This window comes from Sinocyclocheilus grahami, unplaced genomic scaffold, assembly GCF_001515645.1.
Source record: "Sinocyclocheilus grahami isolate Dianchi unplaced genomic scaffold, SAMN03320097.WGS_v1.1 scaffold611.1, whole genome shotgun sequence".
Taxonomy (NCBI): Eukaryota; Metazoa; Chordata; class Actinopteri; order Cypriniformes; family Cyprinidae; genus Sinocyclocheilus; species Sinocyclocheilus grahami.
In genome coordinates this window covers 543531-568015 of record NW_015505790.1, presented here as the reverse complement: position 1 = coordinate 568015, position 24485 = coordinate 543531, and the positions used below count along the sequence as shown (strand labels likewise).

Genomic DNA, 24485 nt, shown 5'->3' with positions numbered 1-24485 from the left:
CTATGTCTGCTAGGATACTCACCAAGACTGGCATTTTGACATAATGTTTGTGTGAATTTGTACATTCAAACACAATACGTCACAGAGAGCTTAATATGTGTGTCACATATTTTTTCGTGTGCATGAGCGTGCCTCAAAAGAGGGCTTACAATGACTTACAAAGATACATAACACATATCAGCCATTGGCAAATAAATTCTTAGATTTGACATGCCAGTATGTGTGTGAGAGCCGTTCAACACAGATTTTCACTCGATAAACACGCTGACTAAGCGCTTGAGAGTTTCGCTCTCTGTCAAGCGATCTGTACTATTTGGATGCGCTCAATGGATCATGTCACGTACTCAATGGATGTGCAGTATGTAGCACGCAGAGCACCTGTATTTGACGTACCGTAAACTAGTGTGAAGGCGCACAACTCGCCGTCGCTTTACTGATAGCGCTGTGTTTCTCACACATGCAAAGAGAAAAAAGCGAGAGTCTTGCATACCATGCTGAATCGACGCGCTACATGTAAACCATATTCTTTGTTGTATTTTCCTGTCAAAATAACAGAGTTCATTTAGAATTATTCAGCTTTTAAGAACAAGCAGAAGATAGTGCGATAGTGAGCTAATGCGCAAACAGCTCTCGTTGGCTGGCGCTCATTTATTACCGTCCCTGTTTTGATTTCAGCAAATCAGTTCGAGCAAACGCTGTCAACTTGATTACTATTCATGAACCCAGCAGATAATAATAGTAGTAGTAGTAGTTCATTTATTACCGTCCCTGTTTTGATTTCAGCAAATCAGTTCGAGCAAACGCTGTCAACTTGATTACTATTCATAAACCCAGCAGATAATAATAGTAGTAGTAGTTGTAGTAGTAGTAGTAGTAGTAGTAGTATCTTTTAATAATAATTACTATTACCTATGACCAACAATATCTTAAACACCACCCCCAGGGTACAAATGTTTCATCAAAAATTTCTAGAGCTATTTCCAAAAACTGGACACATGTAACCGCAGGTTTTCTTGCTGTGGTGCCGATATAATATATGAAAATTATATAACAAATAACTGATATAATAATTAAACATTTTGAAGTTCTGGTGCAAATAACTAAACATTTCACTGTGGCTCTCTTGACATTGACACCAATTGGCCAAGTTAAGCAGTTTCTAGCATATGATTCTGTAAACAAAAAGTTCAGGTTGTCCTGATCTTCTGTACGGCAGAGGGGAGACAACTGTGGTGGATCTAAATGCACACCTGTGTTCAATTTGTGCCATAATCTCTTCTCTTGTAAAGAGTGTGAACAATCAGAGGGAGCATTGTTTCCAGGCATGGAGATCTGCCATATGATCACTTTGTTCTGCCATACTGCACTGGAAAAATAATCACACCATTTTAAATAATAATAATAATAATACAATTTTATATTTGATATATGTACTGTATGTACTTTTTGTACACTGTTGCTTAAAGTCCCTAAAACACAATCAGCCAACTAAAGCACGTGATAAAAAAAGAGAAGTATAATAAAAACAAAAATTTGTTCTGACAGTGTCCCCCTAAAAATGCACTGCAAACATTTTTTTTCACCTTAAACCTTGTAGAGACTGTCAGATCTGCTACAAACTCTGCACTCAGGAGGGAAAGGTGAGAAAAACCAATTATGTCGCAGAAAAAACTGTACTTTTATATGCATGTTTGGACAGCTTTTAAAAGAAGGGGAGTGGCACAGAAAGAAAAACTATGCCTCAGCAGATCTGTGTTGCTGTAGTGATTTGTTGTAGGGAGCAAAAACAAAAATGTACCCGTGCGAATGATTAAATTGTTCACTGGCATATGAACACAGATTACCTCGACGCTCTAAATCAGCAGAGAGCGGTAAGTCTCTTACCAACTGCCTCCTCTCTTCTTCCCAGCCATCTCATGAAATTAAACAGAAGTTCTGTTTTATGCAGAAAATTGTCCTCTTCAGGCAACAGGGCTTTAAATAAGCATGCAAGGGGCATAATCAAAGACGTCTGCATGTGTGAATGTGTGAAAGTTGTAGCAATGTTGCATTTTTATACCAAACTCATATCTTAAAGCTCAAACCCACTCCAGTTTAGGGAGGAAAAATCAAAGTGCATACAGAAAAATAGCAAATAGGTGAATGAATGAATGAATGAATGAATGCAAAAAAACTGAATCTCAGACCCACAAGATTGGCTTTCTGAGGCATAGAAGGCATATCTGGACAGGTCTTAGGGCTATGGTTGGCATAAAAAATTAAAAGTTAATAAATAAATAAATGTAAACAAACAAATAAATAAACAACACTGATTTTATTTATTTATATATTATGTGTCCTGGGCAAACCATCACGGTATTATCTGTATGTGCAGGTATAAAACATCCAACGTTACTGACATCAGGGCAGAGATTTCTGTCCTGTGGTATACTTATGAGTGAAAGGAGAAGGGAATTGTGGGTACTATTGATGGGCCAATCATTAGTCAGGATTTATCATTATCATTTGATAGTCTTAATTTTATAATAGGTGCAAGTTGATGAGGCTACCATAAACATAAATCTGCATATAAAAGGTCAAATGAGGACTTCCTCTTCTTGTCTAGTTGGTTAGTCATGTCTCTCTTTTGTGATGCCTGTAGCTCAATGAGATTAAGTTAGGAGTCATATCTTCATTGTGATTGGTTGATCAGGGACCAATCAGTGACCAGACATTGCTCATATTATGAAAACATAAAATGTTATTGGTTTAATCAAAAAAATCATGTGATGTCCATTTCAATGGACAAGGGTCCGAAGGGGTTAAACATTATAGTGTACATTTCATCAAAGCACTGGTGAACAGGGCAGCAGGGACACCTACTGGAGAAAAGACTTCTGAAATAAGTAAACGTATTTGTAAACTTTACAAGTGCATATTCGTATTTCAATATTCATCTATATTCATGCTCAAATACCCCACATTTTGTCTGTGCCTTGTTGTGTGCCACAAGCAAAACAACACCTCCACAAAAGAAAGTAGACCATTTCTTTATATATAGTTGACATTAATTCTTGCAAATTGTTCAAGCGAAACTAAGGGTTGGTTGCACTTGACCCTGTTACATTTTGCAATCAATAGAAGGGCAACATGAATACTTTAGGCATAAAGAGCTTACAGGCATTATGTGTGTCTACAGTTGAAGCCCATAGTATATATGCTAAATCTCTAAAGCCTGATGAGTGATGCTATTATCTACACAGATTAGCCAGAGCATCTGTGGTATGTTTCATAGCTCTCCTCAGAATAGCACCATTTACTAAATGAGGAATATGTCAATCTTGTAGACATAATGGGGTCCTCTGTTTTAACAAAGGAGATTCAATTTGTATCTTGTGAAAGCCTAAGAATGTGCTTTTCCTCCCAAAACAGAAAATGACAGAGACATGACCACATCTGGACAATTGCACGCCTCATACAAGGTCACTCTCTTTACAGATGCAGCTTAATGGCATATTTGCGTATAAGCAAAACATTGACTGCTGCCATCCACTTTCTGTAGTCTAGCAGAGAGGTGTTTTGTCATCAGTAAATTGTCTTGAAATGAATTCCTAAAATAAGGACACTTAGGCACCTGTGCCTTCAATTTACCTGCATGTCAGAGGACTGAGTCAGGAGGAGAGTTAATGCGTTTTATGAGGAGGAAAATAACTGATTGCTCACGATGGCATTACGGTCAGAGAGTTTTGGGACAGTTGAGGGGATTTGGGGGATATAAATCTAAAAATTTGGAAATGTGTTTTCTTGGAGTTTTATCAAATATTTTTGAACAAAAATTTTAATAATTTTAATAATAAAAAATTATAATACTACTAATATTATCAATATTAATAATATTAAAATTAATATGATGGTAACACTTTAGCATAGGGACCAATTCTCACTATTAACTAGTTGCTTATTAGCATGCCTATTATTAACATATTGGCTGTTTATTAGTACTTATAAAGCACATATTCTGCATGACCATATTCTACATCCCTAATCCTACCCAACACCTAAACTTAACGACTATCTTACTAACTAAAAATAAGCAGCAAATTAGGAGTATTTTGAGGCAAAAAGGAGGCAAAATTCGTAGTTAATGGTTTGTTAAATGACGAGAATTGGACCTTAAAACAAAGTGTGACCAATATTATTAATAACCCTGTATTATGCTTGCAATGGCCCCGTCACAGGAAAAAAAAAGTTAAAATGTATATATATTACTTAATTTACTTTATTTTATACATAATACTGTAAATATATAATATAAATATAATAATTTTAAAACAAAGTTTTACAAAAAATATTAGTTTTACAAATAATATTGTAAAACTAGCACCCAGCAAATATATCCAATAAATCTTCCTGTTGAGCCTTCTAATGACTATTGGATACTCACAATGTTCATTAGGGTGAGGAGATAGTTCTGCACATGCTCTTTGCCATGGAAACGGACAACAGTATCATCTACTCCAAGCAGCACCTCAATGTTGTAGTCATCATCACCAGTGTGTCTCCGTCTCCTGACTGTCCGGTTGACTTGTTTAGCAATACTATCCAGCACCCTTGGCGCATCCAATTCAGGCTCTGCAAGACAAAATGATTAGGCTCAAGACAGCACCTTATCTTCATCATTTGGCAACAACAACATATTAAACAGAAAAAAGTAATCTTTGCATTATGATGAACTAGCATCTTGCAAGTTTTTTTCACAGAGTGTAAGTGGATGCCAGCCAAGAACCACAGAAAGCAATCCAAACAAGGGCTCTTCATGATCCAACATCAATCCAGGCTATGAACCAATGTCTTTTTTAAACGCTGATGCTAAAATAAATATTTCAAACATCTTGCTCTCTGGCTGGCTCTGGTCTACAGTGTAGGGATTGTGAGGAACATTCCTCAGCTCCTACATCCCGTCATGACACACGCATTCTTGTGTGGCCCAGATCCCAGAAGAGTAAACACGTCTCTAAAGTTCCACTTCAAAAAGCACAGGGCTTCCCCTCAAGCTCAGACATGCCGTGTGTCCCTTTGCAGGTTCCCCGGTCCACAGCATCTCCATGCACACCCTCATTCTCCTGAGGGGCTGCCATTCACATATGGCAAAGTGAGGATAGCACACACGTGGCAAACCTGCCTAACCCGCTGGCCTCAATTCTAAAAATTACTTTTGATGGCAAATGAGACCATCCAGATCACCAGTGGAAATCTACCATGTCTAGACTGCAAAATTGAGCCTCACTGCAGCCAATAAAAGTGCAAGGTTATACGGTCTGAGGCTCAAAATGTGTTACTCCAGAAACCTTTCCACATTAGAAATGTGTTTGTTTCGGCTTCATGAAAACAAAATATATTTTAAAAATATTGGTAATCAAAGTTGTGGTGCCTATTGACTTCCAATGGAGGTACAAAAACACATTTCTCTAAATATTTTATTGTATGTTCCACAGAGTCAGACAGATTTGCAAAGCCAAGTAAATAATGACAGAATTTTCATTTTTTGGTGAACTATCCATTTAAGGAGATGATGTGTATATATTTAAATGGATAGTTCACCCAAAAATGAAAATTCTGTGATTAATTGCTGACCTTCATGTCGTTCCAAACCCATAAGACCTTCGTTCATGTTCGGAACACAAATTAAGATATTTTTGATTAAATCCAAGAGCTTTCTGACTCTGCATATACAGCAAGGCATCTACCACATTCAAGTCCCAGAAAGGTAGTAAGGACATCGTTAAAATTGTCCATGTGACATCAGTGGTTTAACCTTAAGTTTATAAAGCTATAAGAATACTTTTTACTTTTTCTGCGCAAAGAAAAAAACTATTTCTTCTATACTGTCAGTCTTCATCGCACGTCCACGGCAGTACCACAAAGTATGAGGGGCCGTACAAGCCATAATTCATTCTGGCACTCTCACACACGTACATTCTCCTTTCACATACACATATTTTTGCTTTCACATACTTACATTCTCCTTTCACATACATATATTCTTGCTTTCACACACTTTCATTCTCCTTTCACATACACATATTTTTGCTTTCACACTCTTATATTCTCCTTACACATGCATACATTTCTACTCTCACACACACATACATTCTCCTTTCACATACATATATATATAGAATGTATGTATGTCTGAAGAAATATGTGTATGTAAGAGAAGAATGTATGTATGTATGTATCTCAATAAATTAGAATGTCGTGGAAAAGTTCATTTATAAAAGGTTACATGATAATTTTTTTTTTTAATCCAAATAGCTTGCTGAAGTACTTATGCGGCCGCCTCATCTACGTCAGCCATGCTGATCATGACTTGTCCCGGTGACCCCGATCGCGCCTGACCTGCCTTCCGTTTCCATTATACGCCTTCCATTTCCACTATACTCCTTCCGTTTCCACTATACTCCTTCCTTTTCCACTATACTCCTTCCGTTTCCACTATACTCTCTCTCACACATACATACATTCTTCTCTTACATACACATATTTTCTTCAGACATACATACATTCTATATATATATATGTATGTGAAAGGAGAATGTATATGTGTGTGAGAGTAGAAATTTATGCATGTGTAAGGAGAATGTAAGAGTGTGAAAGCAAAAATATATGTATGTGAAAGGAGAATGAAAGTGTGTGAAATAAGAATATATGTATGTGAAAGGAGAATGTAAGTGCGTGAGAGTGCCAGAATGAATTATGGCTTGTACGGCCCCTCATAACAAAGCATGCATGTGCATTCGTCTGATTGAAAACAAGGCGCAACATGTCTTGTACGTCAGAACGCTGGCTCCTGCGTCAGCAGCATCACACTCATGTGGTACGCTTGTGAATGCACGCTGACTGACACAAAAAAATTATTTAATAAAGTTTAATATTTTTTGTTTTCTTTGCACACAGAAAGTTTTCTCATAGCTTCATAAAATTAACTACCACTACTAACTACCACATTCAAGGTCCAGAAAGGTAGTAAGGACCAGTGTTAATTTTGACAGCAAATTTTGATTTAGTTTTAGTCATAGTCTTTTGACCAAAATGCCATTCGTGAAAGGAGAATGTAAGTGCGTGAGAGTGCCAGAATGAATTATGGCTTGTACGGCCCCTCATAACAAAGCATGCATGTGCATTCGTCTGATTGAAAACAAGGCGCAACATGTCTTGTACGTCAGAACGCTGGCTCCTGCGTCAGCAGCATCACACTCATGTGGTACTCTTGTGAATGCACGCTAACTGACACAAAAAAATTATTTAATAAAGTTTAATATTTTTTGTTTTCTTTGCACACAGAAAGTTTTCTCATAGCTTCATAAAATTAACTACCACTACTAACTACCACATTCAAGGTCCAGAAAGGTAGTAAGGACCAGTGTTCATTTTGACAGCAAATTTTGATTTAGTTTTAGTCATAGTCTTTTGACCAAAATGCCATTCAGTTTTAGTCATATTTTAGTCATCTGAATTGTTTTTAGTTTTAGTCTAGTTTTAGTCGACTAAATATCATAAGATTTTATTCGACTAAATATACAGTACATTTAGTCTGCTAAAATCTAATGGGTTTAGTTACAGTGTAATGCATTTATTAAGCATTTCTCCAAAATTTCCAAACTCATTATATAGATTTGATATTAAGGTTTTATCATGATAGACGCCACAATTTAATTGCGGTGACACACAACATGCCTTTACAGTATGTTAAAATTAAATAAAACCACTTCTCATAAAGAACAAGAACATGGTCTTCTTTTTAATGAAATGCCAATGGTTATATAGGCTAATTATGCATTCTTTATAGCAACTTGTTTATCATATTCTTCATTCTTTCAAGCAGACATATTTATTTATATAAATAAATTTAGATGAATCTTTAGGACTACTAAAGTTTTTTCAGTCAAGAGCAGTGAATGATTTTCTGTCTTTCTTTTGTTGCATGATTAACATCAATGACTCGGACAATAGCAACTAAATTAGGCTGCTATCCCTTTAAAACGAATGCACAGCTGCAATGGGTGCAATGTACTGATACACATTCTCCCTGCTGTTTACATTCACTTAAGACATAATCAACTGTCTCAAAACGGACAATTCAACATAATTTTGTGTATAATTCTCAGTTCATGCGACGCAAAAGTGTACTCGCGTGCTGTGAGACACGCTTTCTGTGTGTGTATGCTTCAGTGTCTGCGCTCAGAAAACCAGACCGAATTGAGCTCTCTCTTGTATCGTCAGATTTATCTATATGTCTGCTCTTCTCTTACTCCCACATATTGACATTTGTGAACGTTTTATGCGATGTGCAGAAAGTGTATTTTAGCTTATGTCATGCCGGTTCATATGTACGCATCTAACCTCCTAACCACGCAGCAGATTCATTCTGAAATTGAATGAATCTCTTCCCAAATCGTCCCTTTCTAACATTTTTGTCTCATTTTTATTAGTTTATTCGTCATAGTTTTTGTCATTCAAAAAGAGTTTTAGTTCGTTATCGTCTCGTTGTTGTCAGTGAAAAAACAAACATTATGACGAAAATTATTCGTCAACGAAATTAACACTGGTAAGGACATCGCTAAAATGGTCCATGTGATGATTATTTTAACAATGTCTTTATTACCTTTCTGGACCTTGAATGTAGTAATTGCATTGCTGTCTATGCAGTCACAAAGCTCTCGGATTTCATCAAAAATATTTAAATTTGTGTTCTGAAGATGAACGAAGGTTTGGAATGACATGAAGGTTAGTATTTAATGACATAATTTTCATGTTTGGGTGAACTATCCCTTTAATAAATAAGAAAGTTTTTTCCAGTTAGGTTTTACCAGGTCTCAAAGGAAAATGGATTAATAAACATAATAAAAATGTCTTTCTGAGAAAAAAAAAAAAAAAAAAACATTTAGGGGACAAAAAATGTCATTACCTCAGTATAACAACAACCAAAGTCAAAGGAAGGTCCCCACCATGACAAAAACAAAACAAATGTGTGTGCTTGTGTTCACCTCCACTCTTATCTCATTTCGATTCTTCACTCGTAAAACATGACCCACGACTGTGGGTTAGCCTTGCCAGCCTCGCTCTGAACAATAAAAACTCAGGAGGCTGTAGACTGCTGTGGAGGAGAAACTGGATGCGCATACATGGCATCGTTTAAAACGATGACACAAAGAAACGTTCGGAGCACCTTGAGTTTTAACACTTTGGTTTTAAACTCTTTTAATGCTACTAACACAATTACCACATGGCCTCCCCATATTTCAGAGTGCTGAATATCAAATTTATTTTTCTCCCAGAGCAAAAGTCTACTTAAAAGATTAGGAGTTTACATAAAAGCGCAATTTTGCATGATTACATGTATACTATTTTTTATGTAAAATTGCACATGCTGTCATGATGAAAGCATTCTTAGTGGGACAAAATGAACTAATAGAATTGACAGTACATGGCTCCTTTATCATCATGAAATCCACTTAGTCTCATGTTATTTGTAAAACAAATTGGGCATGCTAAAACCACCTAGGAATCCAATTACATTTTTAAACAAGGATATAAAAGGCTTCAATGCAGTGTATCCTGACAAGAGCAGCGTGACTGGGTTTCACTGCTTTTTCCACTTCTATCTCGGTTTAGAATATAGGTTCCCTCTGCTCTCCTCACAGAAAACTTTAGTTCAGTGATAGGATTAACGACCATCTCTTTTATGCGTGAAGGTGGTTTTCCTTCCCTGGAAGCATAAACAATTAGCAGGCAACTGCTAATAACAAACAGCATCGGGATCAAAAGATGCTGCAGGAGGTAGTTTTGGTGGAATTCTTCCACTTGGCGCTCAGGGATAACACCACTAGCTGTGATCTAATGTGCTGGGAGCTACTTTAACTCTTTATTAGGACATAAGAAAACTCTTGTAAATAAGAGTAGCTGAGTTAGCAAATGTCGCCCTCCTAAAGCCGAGTACGACAGCAGGGGGCTTACTGTATGAGGGCTTCAAGAACACGCTTGTTGGCCTTATTTGAGACTGTCAAGTTGTCTTTAACTTTAACTTGTGACTAGGGCTGGGTATCGTTTAAAAATGTTCTATATTGATATCGATACTGATACCGATACCGATGCCGATACCTTGACTTCGATACTGGTTCCTGAGCGATACTTTTTCGATATCAATTTTATGAAATCAATTTTAGCAAGATTACATTATCTAAAAAACAAAAAAAAACTTTGGTTTTGTTTTTCAGCTTGTTGATTCCACAAAGAACCTTTTGTGGAACCAAAAGGTTCTTCAGATGTTAAAGGTTCTTTATGGAACCATTTAAACCAAAAGGTTCTTCTATGGCATCGTGAAGCACCTTTATTTTTAAGAGTGTATGTAGCATGATGCTACAGTTTGCATCAATGGTCACATAACACGCGCTTTCGGTCGTGTAACATTAGTATAAACGGACATCTGCATATGATCGGAACTCCACGCAACTCCCGCACTACTCTCCATTGGAAACGCCAGTATGACGAGGATCGTTTTCATTTTAAAACATAAACGCACCAGTGTAAATGTAGCCTTACATCTAAGGGGGCTGGGACGCATTCGCACTACAGCCTCACGTGTGCGCCACATCTCTGAGTGTAACCGGTGTAAACTAGTAGGTGTGTTCAACTTGACGCGGACCGACTGTGCAGACCGATCGTTGTATTACAGTACCACGAGCACTAAAGACAGCAGACTGCTCCGTGCGCTTTCGAATCGCTCTCGCGGATGTCAAACACTGATCGATCTGAGATCAGTCGATCACCTCTTCTAGTCGAACACACCGGCTAGTGCTGCAGGCTTATTGGCTCACTGACGCTGATGAGATTAACCCCTTAGGAATCTAAATTTGGTACCGAACGACGAGACGTTTTTCGATACTGGATGGTATCGAGGCATTTCGGTCGGTGCCTAAAAAGTATCGAACTGGATACCCAGCCCTACTTGTGACTCTAAATATCTTCTGGTGACCTTAATTCTTATCTTTGTCTATAGTTCAAAGGGTCTCCGTGCAACAAAACAGCTTATATTTTGCTGAAAAGTCTCATAAGACATCAGATAAAACAGAATCTACTCTTCAGCTATCAAAAACACTGAACCTATCAAGACGAGAAAGAAAAATTATTTTCTTTATCCCACTGAGACTTGATGTCATCTGTGATGTCTGGTGTAAATTTATTCTCTTCCACGGTGAATGAAGTTAGGACACAAATCAGTTTTAATTATTATCCCATTCATGTCATCTGGCCTGCAGTTCAGAACGAATGCAGACTGAATGTCAAAATGTCTATATTCTTAATGGTTCTGCAGTACAGGATCAACAGGAACAGAATGTCCAAAAATGTCTATGAATTTAAAAATAAAAATACTGTATGAAATTTATGTTCACAGCTGTTAATAAAATGCATGCAGTTGGCCAACTGTGGATCATACACTAGACCGGTATGTTCATTCTGGCTGTTCAATAACTCAAGTCTTTTCAATGCATGGAAAACCCTGGGCTGTCATGTTTGATAATGAGGTATGATTTGTAGTTTTGGCCTCACAAGTCTCCAACAGAAAATGTCTAATTTGACAGCATAATTAATGAACAATAGACAGTCACAGCACAGCCCTCTTCAGTGTCACATGATCCTTCAGAAATCATTGTAATATGCTGATTTGTGTTACAAAGTGTGATTCTTTTTTTCATGAATGCATTTATTTGAAGTAGAAATGTTAAATATAAATGTTTTTACTGTCACTTTTAATCAATGTAATGCATCCATGATGAATACGTTTTAATTTCTTAAAAAAAGGAAAGGCTTGATGTTTTGCCATATTTTGAAACTGTTAAAGGGGTCATGAACTGAGAAACCAAAATAAAAGAGGTTACTGCACTATAAAAACATCCTGTAAGTTTCAGAACTCAAAACTTTTTAATTAGTCTAAAACAGCTTATATTGAAGCCAGTCTGCCAAAACAACAGCTTGTGGAATATACGACTCTATGATGTAATAGTGTAGCTAAACACTGCCTCCACAGAAGAAGATAAATGCCTGCTTCGACATCACTGCCTGTTTAGCCCTGCCCACTGATTTGCGCATGTAGTGTTTACGAGAGAGGCGAACGAGCAGGTCTACGCAGAAACCAAACGATAAAGATGCTCCAAAGACAACGCTGTGCAGTGCCAAGATGTGTCTTTGTATTGCCTTCCTCCTGATCCCAATGTGGATGAACTTTATTTTTAATTAAGTTCCAGACCACGTCAGTAAGAACTTGGTCCTTTGTTCACTTAATTTTAAGAGTAACTGTTTTTATAGTGATCACTATTGCTTTGTCTGTTACTAACAGGGGTGGGGGGTTTCACCTAAAAGTGTTTTTTTGTGTTTGTTTGCTTATTTTGTTTTTATAATAAATGTATAAAAAACAGGTAGATTGAATAGAAAAAGAATAGGGAATGCTAGTGTTAGAGGGTCATTTTTAAATGTCAATAGAACAGAAAAAGAATAGATAATGCTTGTGTTAGAAGGTAATTATTTATAATAAATAAAAAGAAAATAAATAGAAAGAAAGAACAGAGAATGCTAGTGTTAAAGGCTCTGTTTTTTTAAATAAAATAAGTAGTTAGAATAGAAATAGAATAGAGAGTGCAAATGTTAGAAGGTCAATTTTTTTAATAAACAAAAAAAAAACAAGCAGATAAAATTTGAATTAGCATTATAATAGAGAGTGCTAGAGTTAGAGGGTCAAATGAAGATGAAAGAGATGTGTTTTCAGCTGTTTCTTGAAAATGATTAAGGACTCAGCTGCTTGGATTGAGCTGGGCAGGTCATTCCACCAGGAGGGAACAGTTAATGTAGAAGTCCATGAAAGTTTTACCATAGAATGCAAAATGTTTCAATACAAGCATTTCAGTCAAATGTAATTTATGCAATATTTCAAACCTTTAACCCACTTGGGAAAATCAACCCATGGCAACAGTTTAAAGGGTTAGTTCACCCAAAAATAAAAATGGTGTCATTAATTACTCACCCTCATGTCGTTCCAAACCTGTAAGAACTCCGTTCATCTTCGGAACACAAGTTAAGATTTTTGATGCATTCTGACAGCTCTCTGACCCTCCCATAGACAGCAAGGGTCCTTACACGATCAATGTCGAGAAACATAGCAAGTTGAACCCCTGATGTCACATGGATTACTTTACCGATCTCCTTGCTACGTTTCTGGACGTTGATCATGTAAAGACCCTTGCTGTCTATGGGAGGGTCAGAGAGCTCTCAGAATGCATAAAAAATATCTTAATTTGTGTTCCGAAGATGAACAGGTTTGGAACAACATGAGGGTGAGTAATTAATGACATTTTATTTTTATAACTATCCATTTAAAGGTAGCCCAATTCTGTGGGAAAAACGCAGACTTGGCAAACCTGCATTCAAGAAGTGCTACAAGAGTCAGATTTGACTGATTTTAGGTCAAGAATAAGGAGAAGTGAGTGACAAGACCATGCTGGAGTATTTGCTGCTCAACAGATTCTGAGCTCATTGACAAATAACTGATCTTGTAAGATGTACTCCCTTTACACAGAGTGCGTGTGATCGCGAAAGTGAAAGTGATTTAAATACTCCGCATACTGAGAGCGGCTCCCTGATGCGCCAAAATCATATACAATATTAGAATGTTTCAAGGAGTGGACACGAAAATCGCAGGAGTGAAACACATGTTGCGGGAGCAGGCGGCAATGGTCAGAGATTCAGCGGGAGCGAGATTAAGAAAACAGCCAAATCCCGGACATTTTAGGCGATTAAGAAATCCCGGCCGGACGCATTTTTTAGGTCCAAAAAGAGGACATGTCCGGGACGTATGGTCACTTAGCATAGTTGTATGACAATAAACAGTCAATTTTTCAGTTTAAGTCAGTTCATTGTTGATTTAGCACATTACATTTCTAAAAGATCTAATGTTTCAAGGGTATTGTAATTAGATACTGCACCCATCTGTTTGTCTACGCCCCCTAACAGAATTTCAAATATACTGATCTGGTTCAATTATCAGGCAAGGAAGATGGTCAGATCAAGATCTTGACTTTCTTGAACATTGCAAGACTGGGGTGAAGGTCTGCAGTCACCTTGCTGCTCTTGTTTGTAATTACATTTACATGGATGCATTATTGACAATGAGTTATGGGGAAAAAAGAGTTTTATTGAGACTGATCCTAGTCATTAACAACAACAGTAATAGTAACAATACCAATAATACTAACTAAAATGTAACTCATGCTCATATGCCACTGAATGATAAAGGCATTAGCTTAAAATTACACCCAGGGTGACCTTTAAAAATGTTTGCATTTTTCACAGACAATCTTTAAAAACAGGGTGACACTACAGTAATCTATGTCATCCCTGTTACCCAAATGTCAAAACATGTTACCCTGAAAAGTAACAGGGGTGACAGTAACAGGTTTGACGATTTCAAACTAATTTGCTCATTTCTAGCTAACAGTCAAGTTCACAAAAGCACATGTTGTACACTTTGAAAGGATTTTACTTGTAGATATTGATTATATTAAATGTAATAATTGTTTTAATTTACATTTTAAAAATGGTAGCAGTATTGACACTGCCCCCCCCCCCCAAGTCAAGCCTCATAAATCATGAAAAACAGAGCATTATAGAAGTGAGAGAGAAGCATGCTTGTGTTTTAAGAGCAGGAATCCTGCTTGAGAGACGATGTAACCTCCTAGAAGTGGTCACTTAAATGTACATTATTTTACAAGGGTTTTTTGATGAGGATAACAGGACTGACAAGAAATCAGGGGACATCAATAAAAATATATAAATTGTATAGAAAAAAATGCATACTTGTGCCAAAAACATTGCTTAACAATGAGACTATATTTAAAACAATATGCAAATGTGATTTTTATATCATTTTGCCTTCATTTTGCAAATTAAAAGCCCAAAAATCTTACCCTTTTCAGCATAAATGCTATTTAAATTATTTAAAATAATAATTAATTTACTTTTTTTATGTAATATTGATGAAAGAATACATAGTATCTGTCACACCCCTGTGGACTGTTGATTATGGTTTCTCCCTCTGTGTCCTTATTTGGTTGTTCCTGTTCCCATTATTAGTTAATCACCTCATTGTGTTCACCTGTCTGCCCCTCATTATCTGCCCTATAAGTTCCTGTCTCTTGTATCCTAGTGTTGTTAGTTATTGTTAATATTACCCTGTGCGTGTGCTCCTACCCTCTCGTCTGCTCATTAAAGTGTTCTGATATCCTTCATCCTCGTTTTCCTGCCTGTTCCCTGGCACACCTGAGTGTGACAGTATCGTTATGTTTTTAAATTGCAAGTTTATTGGTTGTTATATTAAATATATGTTTGATTATTTCTTAGGGACGCAAAAGGCACTGATTTTGTGGAATGACCCAGGAGTATTTATGCGTTTTTTTAATCTAAATCACAGCAGTGTCATAGCACCAATAATAGCAGTGGGCATTTACTTCAGAGTCTGAAACAGGAAACAAAAATAGGACAGAAAATAGCCTATTAATTCTAAATTATGATGTTTTTGATGTAAAAATCTTGATAACATTATAAGTGGACCTCAGAGAACAGTACAAAATAAAAAACAGAGGCAGTTCATGACCACAGTGTTGGACCGAGTCCCAAAACACACTTGCAGCCAATCAGCAGTAAGGGGCGTGCCTTGTAATGATAGGGAGAAGACCGCTCAGTGAGTGCACTGGACGGATATTAGCAGATCGACTATACAGTAGATAGAGAGAGATGCCAGATTAAAAAAAAAAAAAACAGGAAAATATCGGAGGAACAAAACATTAAAAAGAAGGGTTACGGTCAGGCAAATTGAAGTTAACTCTCGTATATTGATTTATAAAAACAATACCAAATTCACATTTGTGCTGTTTTACTAAATATCCATATTGTGATACGACCATAGGCACATGGACACAGATAATACAATATTCGGTACAACAGCACTCTTGCTCAAGTGATACTGTTTAAGTGTATTGTGCTTATCATAGAAAGAAGTGTACTCAAGCTGTCATGACATTTGCATGAAACTGACAGGGCATTTGAGTTCTAAATCTCACCACTCTCAAAGAACAATATCCTTTACAGTCAAGAGGGGAAAGAGGAGAGCACTTTCCTGTCATGCATACATATTGTTGTTGATTATGCTGTAAATATAATATAAAAACCGTTTGAGTGAGTTCAGTGGGTTCAGCTCTCAAAGGCCTTCTCTCAGCCTTTCACAGGACACCATGAAAGTGAAAGAATGAATGTCTATGATTCATTCATGAGGATGAAAACCTCATGTGGTGTGATATCCTTCACAAATACTGCCCATTACGTTTCAGTGAGTGCAGGAAGCTTGAAGGATGATGGGATATGTCATATTTGATGACTACACAGAGACACTGAGCCACTTCTATTGCCTGTTACGCTTTGTTTTCCAGCATGGAATGGCCCATGGGGATGACCTCTTAACAACACAGATGTAAACACCCCAGACACACACACATACAAAGAGAGAGAGAAAGAGAGAGAGAAACAAGCCATTAAGTTCTCTCCCAGACAACATTTTGCCTCCCCAAAACAAAAACAGATGTGTCCACATTGACGGAAATGCAGCTAGGACCTAATAATAAGCCTTAAATAAGTTAAGCCAGGTACATTCAAAACCTAAAACTCTTGCTAGAAAGCAAACATTAAAACATTACAAATAAGAAAATGTCACCAGGAGCTGCAGATGATAAACATTAGTACATAAAAAAACTGAATAAACATTTAAAAGAGTCAATTTACATTCACAAAGTAAACCAGCTAATAACAGCACAAATGCATATTATTAGTGCCTTGCAGGAGGTTTTTACTCATTTAAAACTGCATAAAAACCAGAAGCTATATAAGTGGGGCATGAAAAGAAACTCTCTGCATAATATATCCCAATCAGTATCTCAAGAGGAATACATTCTTGGATGATAACCCCAGTCACTGGGCATGATCTCTGCCAGATTTCTCTCTTTTCTTTTATTTCTGTTAATAAATTACTCATGGAATAAAATACGCAGCAATTATGACATCATTCTGTGGGCCAAGAATTCTAAGAATTGTGTCTATTTGCCAGTGTTTAATTCCAGCAAACCCTGCACAGACAGGAAAGAAGAAGGGTATTGTGGGATGGTAATACAGCCAGTCCTGTTTGACTGCCAGATGGCATGGCAAAGGGTTGATTCAATGGAACGGAGACTCACAGAGTAACTTCCCAACTCTAATGACACATGCAAATGATGTAAAAATGCTTTCAAGGTTGCCCTCAGCTTGACACACTTCAGAGCCAAGACTGGAGGATAATTATAACAATGGCTCATGGAATAAATGCATCAACTATTACGACTTATTTTCTAAAGGGAATATGGAAAGAACAGTGCCTGAATGATTCATTTCACAGAACAATTCATTCGAGAGTACATTCATGTGTTCCTGTGGATCAGTGGTAGAGCATTGCGTTAGCAGCGCAAAAGGTCATGGGTTCAATTCCCAGAGAAAACACATACTGGTAAAAAATGTGAAGCCTGAATGCAGTTTCAGTTGCTTTGGATAAAAGTGTCTGCTAAATGCATAAATTAATTAATTTAAAAAAATGCACGACACATAACACACAATATTCTCCTGTTTACTGGCTGGAGTTTAACTTCGAAAAGAAAGGGACTCTATGGAGAACTGGAGGGCTGCACATACAGTACCTCTCCGTCTCTCTGATGAAAAGGTCAAGCTTGGCAGAAGAAGCTCTGTTGGGTTTTCCAGTATTCCTGGATGTACACATTGCTAAATGAGAGCCATGGTTGATATTTATGTGATCACCTTTTTTAACTTTGCATTAGCCATTTATCAGAATTCATTGTGTGGCATTTAGTTTAATAAATGTGAGTAGCTCCTCAGCCGAGGAACCCATTTCCCATCATGCAGGGTTGAATTAAACATTAATATTTCATTACAAAAGGAGGCTTTACCCAAGAATAACTGATGGAAGCACATAATTCTCTCTTTGACTCAAGGGTCAAAATCAGTCATAGTACAAACCTGCAGGAAGAATTATGGAAACCAAAATCCAAATTCATTAATTCTCTTCATACAATATGATGTAGGAGTGAGCAGGTATACATTTCCAGTTTCCTGCTTCAACTAAAGCATTAAAGAATTAAGATCCCCAGGCAAGATCAGCATCATATCTAGGGCTGCATGATATATCGTTTCAGCATCGATATCGAAATGTGGGCATCTGCAATAGTCACATCGTAGGATGTGCGATGTTTAGTATACTGATCGTTATATATTTTTATTTTATTGTTTTCTTTGCTCACACACAGACACATGTCTACACTGGACGCGACAGCTGTACAGAGATACCCATTTTAAATAAATTTAGTAGCAGAGTTACTGCAAGGGATTTTCAGTGCTGGAAATCCATTTATCCTTTGTTGAAACGGAGAGCGCAAGTCACGGTCGCTTAGCAATGGCAGACGCCACGAAAGCGCAAGCTCCCGAGCGCTTTGGAAAGAAGGAGAAAGCGGCGCGACTGCCGTTTTCTACGCGTTTTAGGCGCCCCAAAGTCTGTCTACACTGGACGCGACAAAGTGACCGTTGCATATCATTTGAACTTTGTGTCAGTACGTCATAAATAGAACGAGGTATCAGTTTACTGTCGGGGATTTTTCGTGTCGCGCCGCATCCAGTGTAGTCAGTCACAGAGCATCACTGATTATAATGGGTTCTATTGTATTTTGTCGCGTTGCACCGCGCCGCTCGCTTCCGGTGTAGACACTGTGAGAGCCATGCAGATGCACGTGAACACTGATTTCTGTTCACTTCTGCATCTATTTGTGCCTGAAATACTGTACTCTCCTTGTAAACACAGATGCTTATAGCTTAGGTGAAGGTAAACAACTGAGAAAGAAAATGGATGTGGAACAGTATATTGGTTCACAATCGCAGCAGTTTAATGTTCCTGTTGCTTTCTGTGTCATGAATGTTAATAAAACAACAAAACACAAAGAAAAATCACTTTTGTAGCTTTAACACAGATTTGTTAGATTTAATTTATAGTGAAAACTATGCAGTGTTATTTTACATTTGATTATTACATTTCTATACCTGAATACTGTTAGACTTACCTGAAAAATATAAAGCACTACTTATTTCATTTGTATCTTTGTTCTGTTATTTATCTATGCTTGTAATTTGTTTATTTCCTATGCTGATTTACTCGCCTAAAAATCACCCCAATCATTGATTTTTTTCCCCAAATAGAGCTATATTGAAGTCATCTGAATTTTTTTGCATACCGAAATATCGCAGAAAAAAAAATATCGCAATGAGTTTTTTCAAATATCGTGCAGCCCTAATCATATCCCATTAAACTTGTTTTGATTTTCAACCCAAACAGTATATATCTGATGTTTGCAGTGACTTCCCCAAAGCTTGCTGTATTTACACTTGCTAAAGATGTACTTATAAGACTATTAATTACGTACAGTATATCCTCGCTGAAGAGGATAGGGGACCTTCAGGCACTCTCTGTACCATGCTTGGAGTTCGCCCCGGGCATGGCTAGGGCATTTCTTTACCCGAGACCCGGGTATGTCCCTAAAGTGCTCACTTCCTCGCTGGGTCCCATTTTACTGCAAGCCTTTTGTCCTCCTTCCTTCCAGGAAGCAGGCCAGGACTGCGAGCACTGGACGCTTACGTTCACAGAGCTGCCCAGTGGCGCAAGGCAGATCAGTTATTCGTTTACTTTGCCACCTAAGAAAGGGTTTCAGCAACCAAGCAAACCCTGAGTTGGTGGGTGGTTGAGACCATCACGCTGGCCTATGAGTCCTCTGGCCTCCAGTCATCTACAGGAGTCAGAGCACACTCGACTAGGGATATGGCGGCCTCCAAGGCCTTATCAGTGGGCGTGGCCCTTCAAGATGTTTGTGCTGCAGCAGGCTGATCCTCTCCGCACACATTCATCCGTTTCTACAGCCTGGACCTGACATCTACCCCAGGGTCCCAAGTTCTCTCGTCTTGATGTGCTCGCCAGATATACACCAGACAGGGACTTGCTCGTATGGCACAGTGGGTATTCTCGTTCCCAAAGCGTTCAACGCAGCTCGAGTTCCTGAAGGGGAACATCTCGAGGTTACGTATGTAACCATGGTTCCCCGAAGAGAATGAGACGCTGTGTCTCCCTGCCATACTCCCTGCATCTCTGCAGGTGCTCGCTTCCGCAGAAGCTAACATGTGCGCTTGCCGGATGTGCCTTTATGCTTCCTGGTTGCTCACGTCACCCCACTCGTGACGTTCGACACAGTGTCTCGTTCCCTTCGGGGAACCATGGTTACATGTGTAACCTCGAGACGTTTTCTTAGACATGACATTTGCATCTTAACACATAGAGGGCCATCAAGTGATGCTAGAAGCCCTATTTAATTCCACAGTATTTTAATGACAGCTTTATCTCATCCTTTTGGTTGCCCATTTTTGTTCTGGCTAATTTATAACATAAAAGGACAGGAGTCATTTGTAAGGGTTAATTATTAAAGTGGCAAGAGCATTAGATAAGTGAGAACAGAAAAAGTCCATTCACTTGCTTCTAAATGAAAAGGCTAAAAGCCTAAAAAATGTTTCCTACCTCGTGAATATAAGAATTTGGCTTAATAACAAGACGTTGCTTTTATCATCTACTTTGCCAAGATCCCTGATCAAGACATTTTCAATATCATCATGATGAAATCTCTGGCAACTGCACATGGGTGGCTAAAGACTGCTAATCAGCTAAACTACAAAGTGTTTTCTAAGATGACACCAGACGTCTCCAATGATTTTGTTTATACCAATTAACACTAAAAACTTCCTACTCAGAATTGCTGGTGCAAATCTGACTTGCTTGTGTGTTTTCATGTGTCAGCGGTGGGTTTTTATTGTGATCATGTGGGCTGGGAAAGAGGCTAGCTTTCTATTTAGTTCAATAAAAAGGCACTTTAAAGCCTTTTATTTCGGATGTGGGAAAATATTTATGTTGACGTCTTTGACAGCACAATGGAAGAGGAGGGGACTTTGGAATGGCTCTTTGAGGGATGTCATTACTCACAATTTAGTGTTCGACTGCATAAACACATAGCTGTACTCTGCTGATCCCTAATGTGTCAGAAAAGCCAACTGTCCTTGCTTGTGTAGCTTTCACTAAGTGAATTCAAGGTCTGAAGCACTGGAGACAGCAGATGGGCAATAAGCTTTAGAACCTAGTAAATAGTCACCGCTATGTGTGTTATATTTTCAAGATTTTGAATGGTGAAACAGTTAGTGCACAGTCTGGAAGAGCAAGCTCAATTTGCTACCGTGTTTGAATTTTGACTAGGGATGCACCGAATGTTTGGCAACCAAAATTATAAACAGAAAAATAGCAAAAAAAGCTCTTTCGGTGTTCGGCCGAATAAGCGAAAAGACCGAATAAATTGTACCGAACAATGATACGACGCGATCAAATAGCAACCAGTGCAAAGTGAGAGATGCGCACACTTTATTATGCAGCAAACATGTCAGCAGTGTGGAAGCATTTAAACTGTCGGAGAAAGACGCAAAAATCATTACAAGCACCGACAGCGAGAGACTGTTTAGGACTGCATCGCATGTCTTCAATGAGAAGAGGAAGGGGTGATTTTTGCTGGTTACTATATGATGATTGAAATCGCGAAATGGCCTTAAACAATTAGTAAATAAACTGCAGAACGTTATGTTTTCTAATAAACGCGCACATTGCATGTATTCTGACAGCACTGCACGAGTTCGCAGTGCTATCTGCTCGTTAGCCAGGGTTCAAGGTTCAAAGTCCAAAGCACGAGGAAAATCTGCGCTGATACAGTCGTCAGTTGCTCAGTCACATTTTATGAATTTTTACAAGGCATGTGACAATGCGATACGTACGACACATTCGTAATGAGACTGTTGTCAACAAAAATAAGCATTTAGGTCTTCCTGCGCGTTTCAAGCCAAAATAAAAGTTGAGAAAAAGCAAGAACTCTTATCAACATTCATAAATGTTAAAATTATTATTTTACTAACTTTTTAATTTTAAGTTAAATTGTGCTTTGTTGGTATAGTGTCTGCTAGAATGTTAAAAATGTTCAGTGTTAAATATTTTTAAATTGTTGTTTTGTAATTGATATTTTTTCTTTGAAAAGCAAGACAAAACAGTAAAAAGCACATTTTGGCTTTTTAATTTATGCAATGGTGAAAAAAAATTTGCCAAAATACATGGGGAAACAAACTCGAAAACCCGTGTTCGGTATTCGGTATTCGGCCTTTGGCCCAGTGTTTAATTTTGTTCGGTTTTGGCTTCGGCCAAGAATTTTCATTTCGGTGCATCCCTAATTTTGACCAAAAATGTTCGCAAAATTTAATTGCTCTTTCCTGTAACATATGATAATCATCAGCTGTCATTTACATTTAATATGACTGTTTTGATGTTAAAGGCATAGTTCACACATAAATCATACAGGTTTGAAACAACATAAGGGTGAGTGAGATGACAGCTCTCATTTTTGCTTGAAATTTAGATTCTAGAACCGCTTCTGTTATCAGATAAGGATTCCGTTTTATGACGGTCAAAATCTCAGTGCATCCTTATATCCTCACAGCAATGAAGAAAGGACAATAAAAACAATTAAGTCCAGATCTGAAGAGTTTAAACTGCAAAAAAGAAAACTGTTGTACTACCACTGATAATCAGATTAAGGTTGACAAAATTACAAAAAATAAGTCGTCCTCAGATAACAGCTCTCTTTATCTCACTATGTCGGTCTCACCTTTTATAATAGGCTTGACATTTTCTTACATCATACACTAGTGCAATGCGGAGGGATTATGTGTCTAAGTGGATGATTCATTTTCCTCAGCTCTTTGTATTGAAGGCTCCCCCAGTTCCCTCAAACTCCGTTTTCCATTCACCAAATCTGGATCTACCCCTTGAGATGCTATCGGATCGGAGACAAAAGCCAAAAGCCAAAAGTGCTACACCTCTATGCTTTCAAGACCAAATCCGACAGGAAATCTCAAAGGTAGCGCAGTCTCTTTGTCTCTTCCTTCGTTCTTAATTTCTGTCAGGACCACTATCGTCAAAGATGACTGACAATTAGCATACAGTTTGGATTGGCGGTATGGTTCTGTTCTGGGTAAGAACTCCCTGCATGGATAGGAGCAGGGAGAGCAGCAATAACCCCCCAGGGTAAACAGAACAGAACCAACATAAATTTATTGCATATATCATTAAGGCTGTTTCAATAATTTAATGTAACATTTTAGAAATTAGCCTGATTCAAAGGAGAATCAGAAGGCTGAATGCTGACTGGCAAGAGTCGGAGTCGGGGATAGAGGTGAGCAATTAGCTATTGAGTAACGCGAAAGCTGGTGATAATACTGAAGGACCTTTTATATGAGTGCTGTGATAGGTGTCGCATCCCTATAGGTAGACGTGGATCAGCTGAGAGTCAGCTGATGCGAGCTTGACTAACGTGACCTGCCAGAACTGATGCTATGCTTGATCTAAAATGTTTCATTTGAAAGCCTAGCAACTGCAGCATGCTAACAGATGCCTTACCCAGCACGGTATGCCGAGGCTGTCGACCACCATAATTGTTATTCCCTTTGGTTATTTCTCCAGGGGCTGGAGCCAATCTTTACCGCCAGTGACAAATCACCTGAGGAGTAACCGAAACATGCTCTGCAACCAAGACAAAGTAGGCATCCAGCAGCCTGGCCTGCAATTTACACTAATGGGTTAATCAATGTCCTGATGTTATCTGCTCCCCCAAATCTCATGACCTTTCATATAGATGACTCAAAGTCTTTGCAGGGAGACTGAATCTAAATTACGTTGGCAATTTCTGATTTGTTATCGAGGGCGAGAACTATGTGGCAACTCTGTAATAATCTCACAACTGTGCTTCAAGTTGTTGCTGTGTCATTAAGAAGCCTTGCTGTCATCCATTACAGCCACTGCACAGACACGTTGATAAAGCTGTGCGGTAACCATGTTAAGAAGATAATGGAGTTGTTCCACCCGCTTTTAATACACTCCTCGACATGCTGAAATTTATCTGCATGAAAGCAAAAAACATTAAGAGACACTTTCTATTCTGTGGCCTTGGGGAACGCTTACTATTATTCACACCCAAAACTGTGTTTGTATAGTATGGCTCAGATAAGAATTATTATCACAGAATGAGTTTGACTGAATAAAACAGCATGGCCTGGATTATGTAAACTGAGAGAGGGACGGCCTGTTGCTAATCTCATTATGGACTAAATTGTGTAGACAGAGGTATACAATTCGATATAAAATTCAAATCTGGTTCTCATGCACCTAGAAATGAACCAAGCTGTGCATG

At 38.0% G+C, this 24485-nt stretch overlaps 1 protein-coding gene across 2 annotated transcripts in view; it reads right to left on the bottom strand.

Moving 5' to 3' along the window:
* The window catches only part of adamts3 (ADAM metallopeptidase with thrombospondin type 1 motif, 3), a 108358-nt gene that overhangs the window by 58131 nt on the left and 25742 nt on the right, over positions 1–24485 (bottom strand). The window contains exon 5 of one of the 2 annotated variants that reach the window (XM_016241095.1): positions 4424–4611. The exons of the other annotated variant lie outside the window; for it this stretch is intronic. Coding sequence (XP_016096581.1) covers positions 4424–4611 — 188 coding nt within the window. The remainder of the gene's footprint in view (positions 1–4423; positions 4612–24485) is intronic. 2 annotated transcript variants of the gene reach the window in all.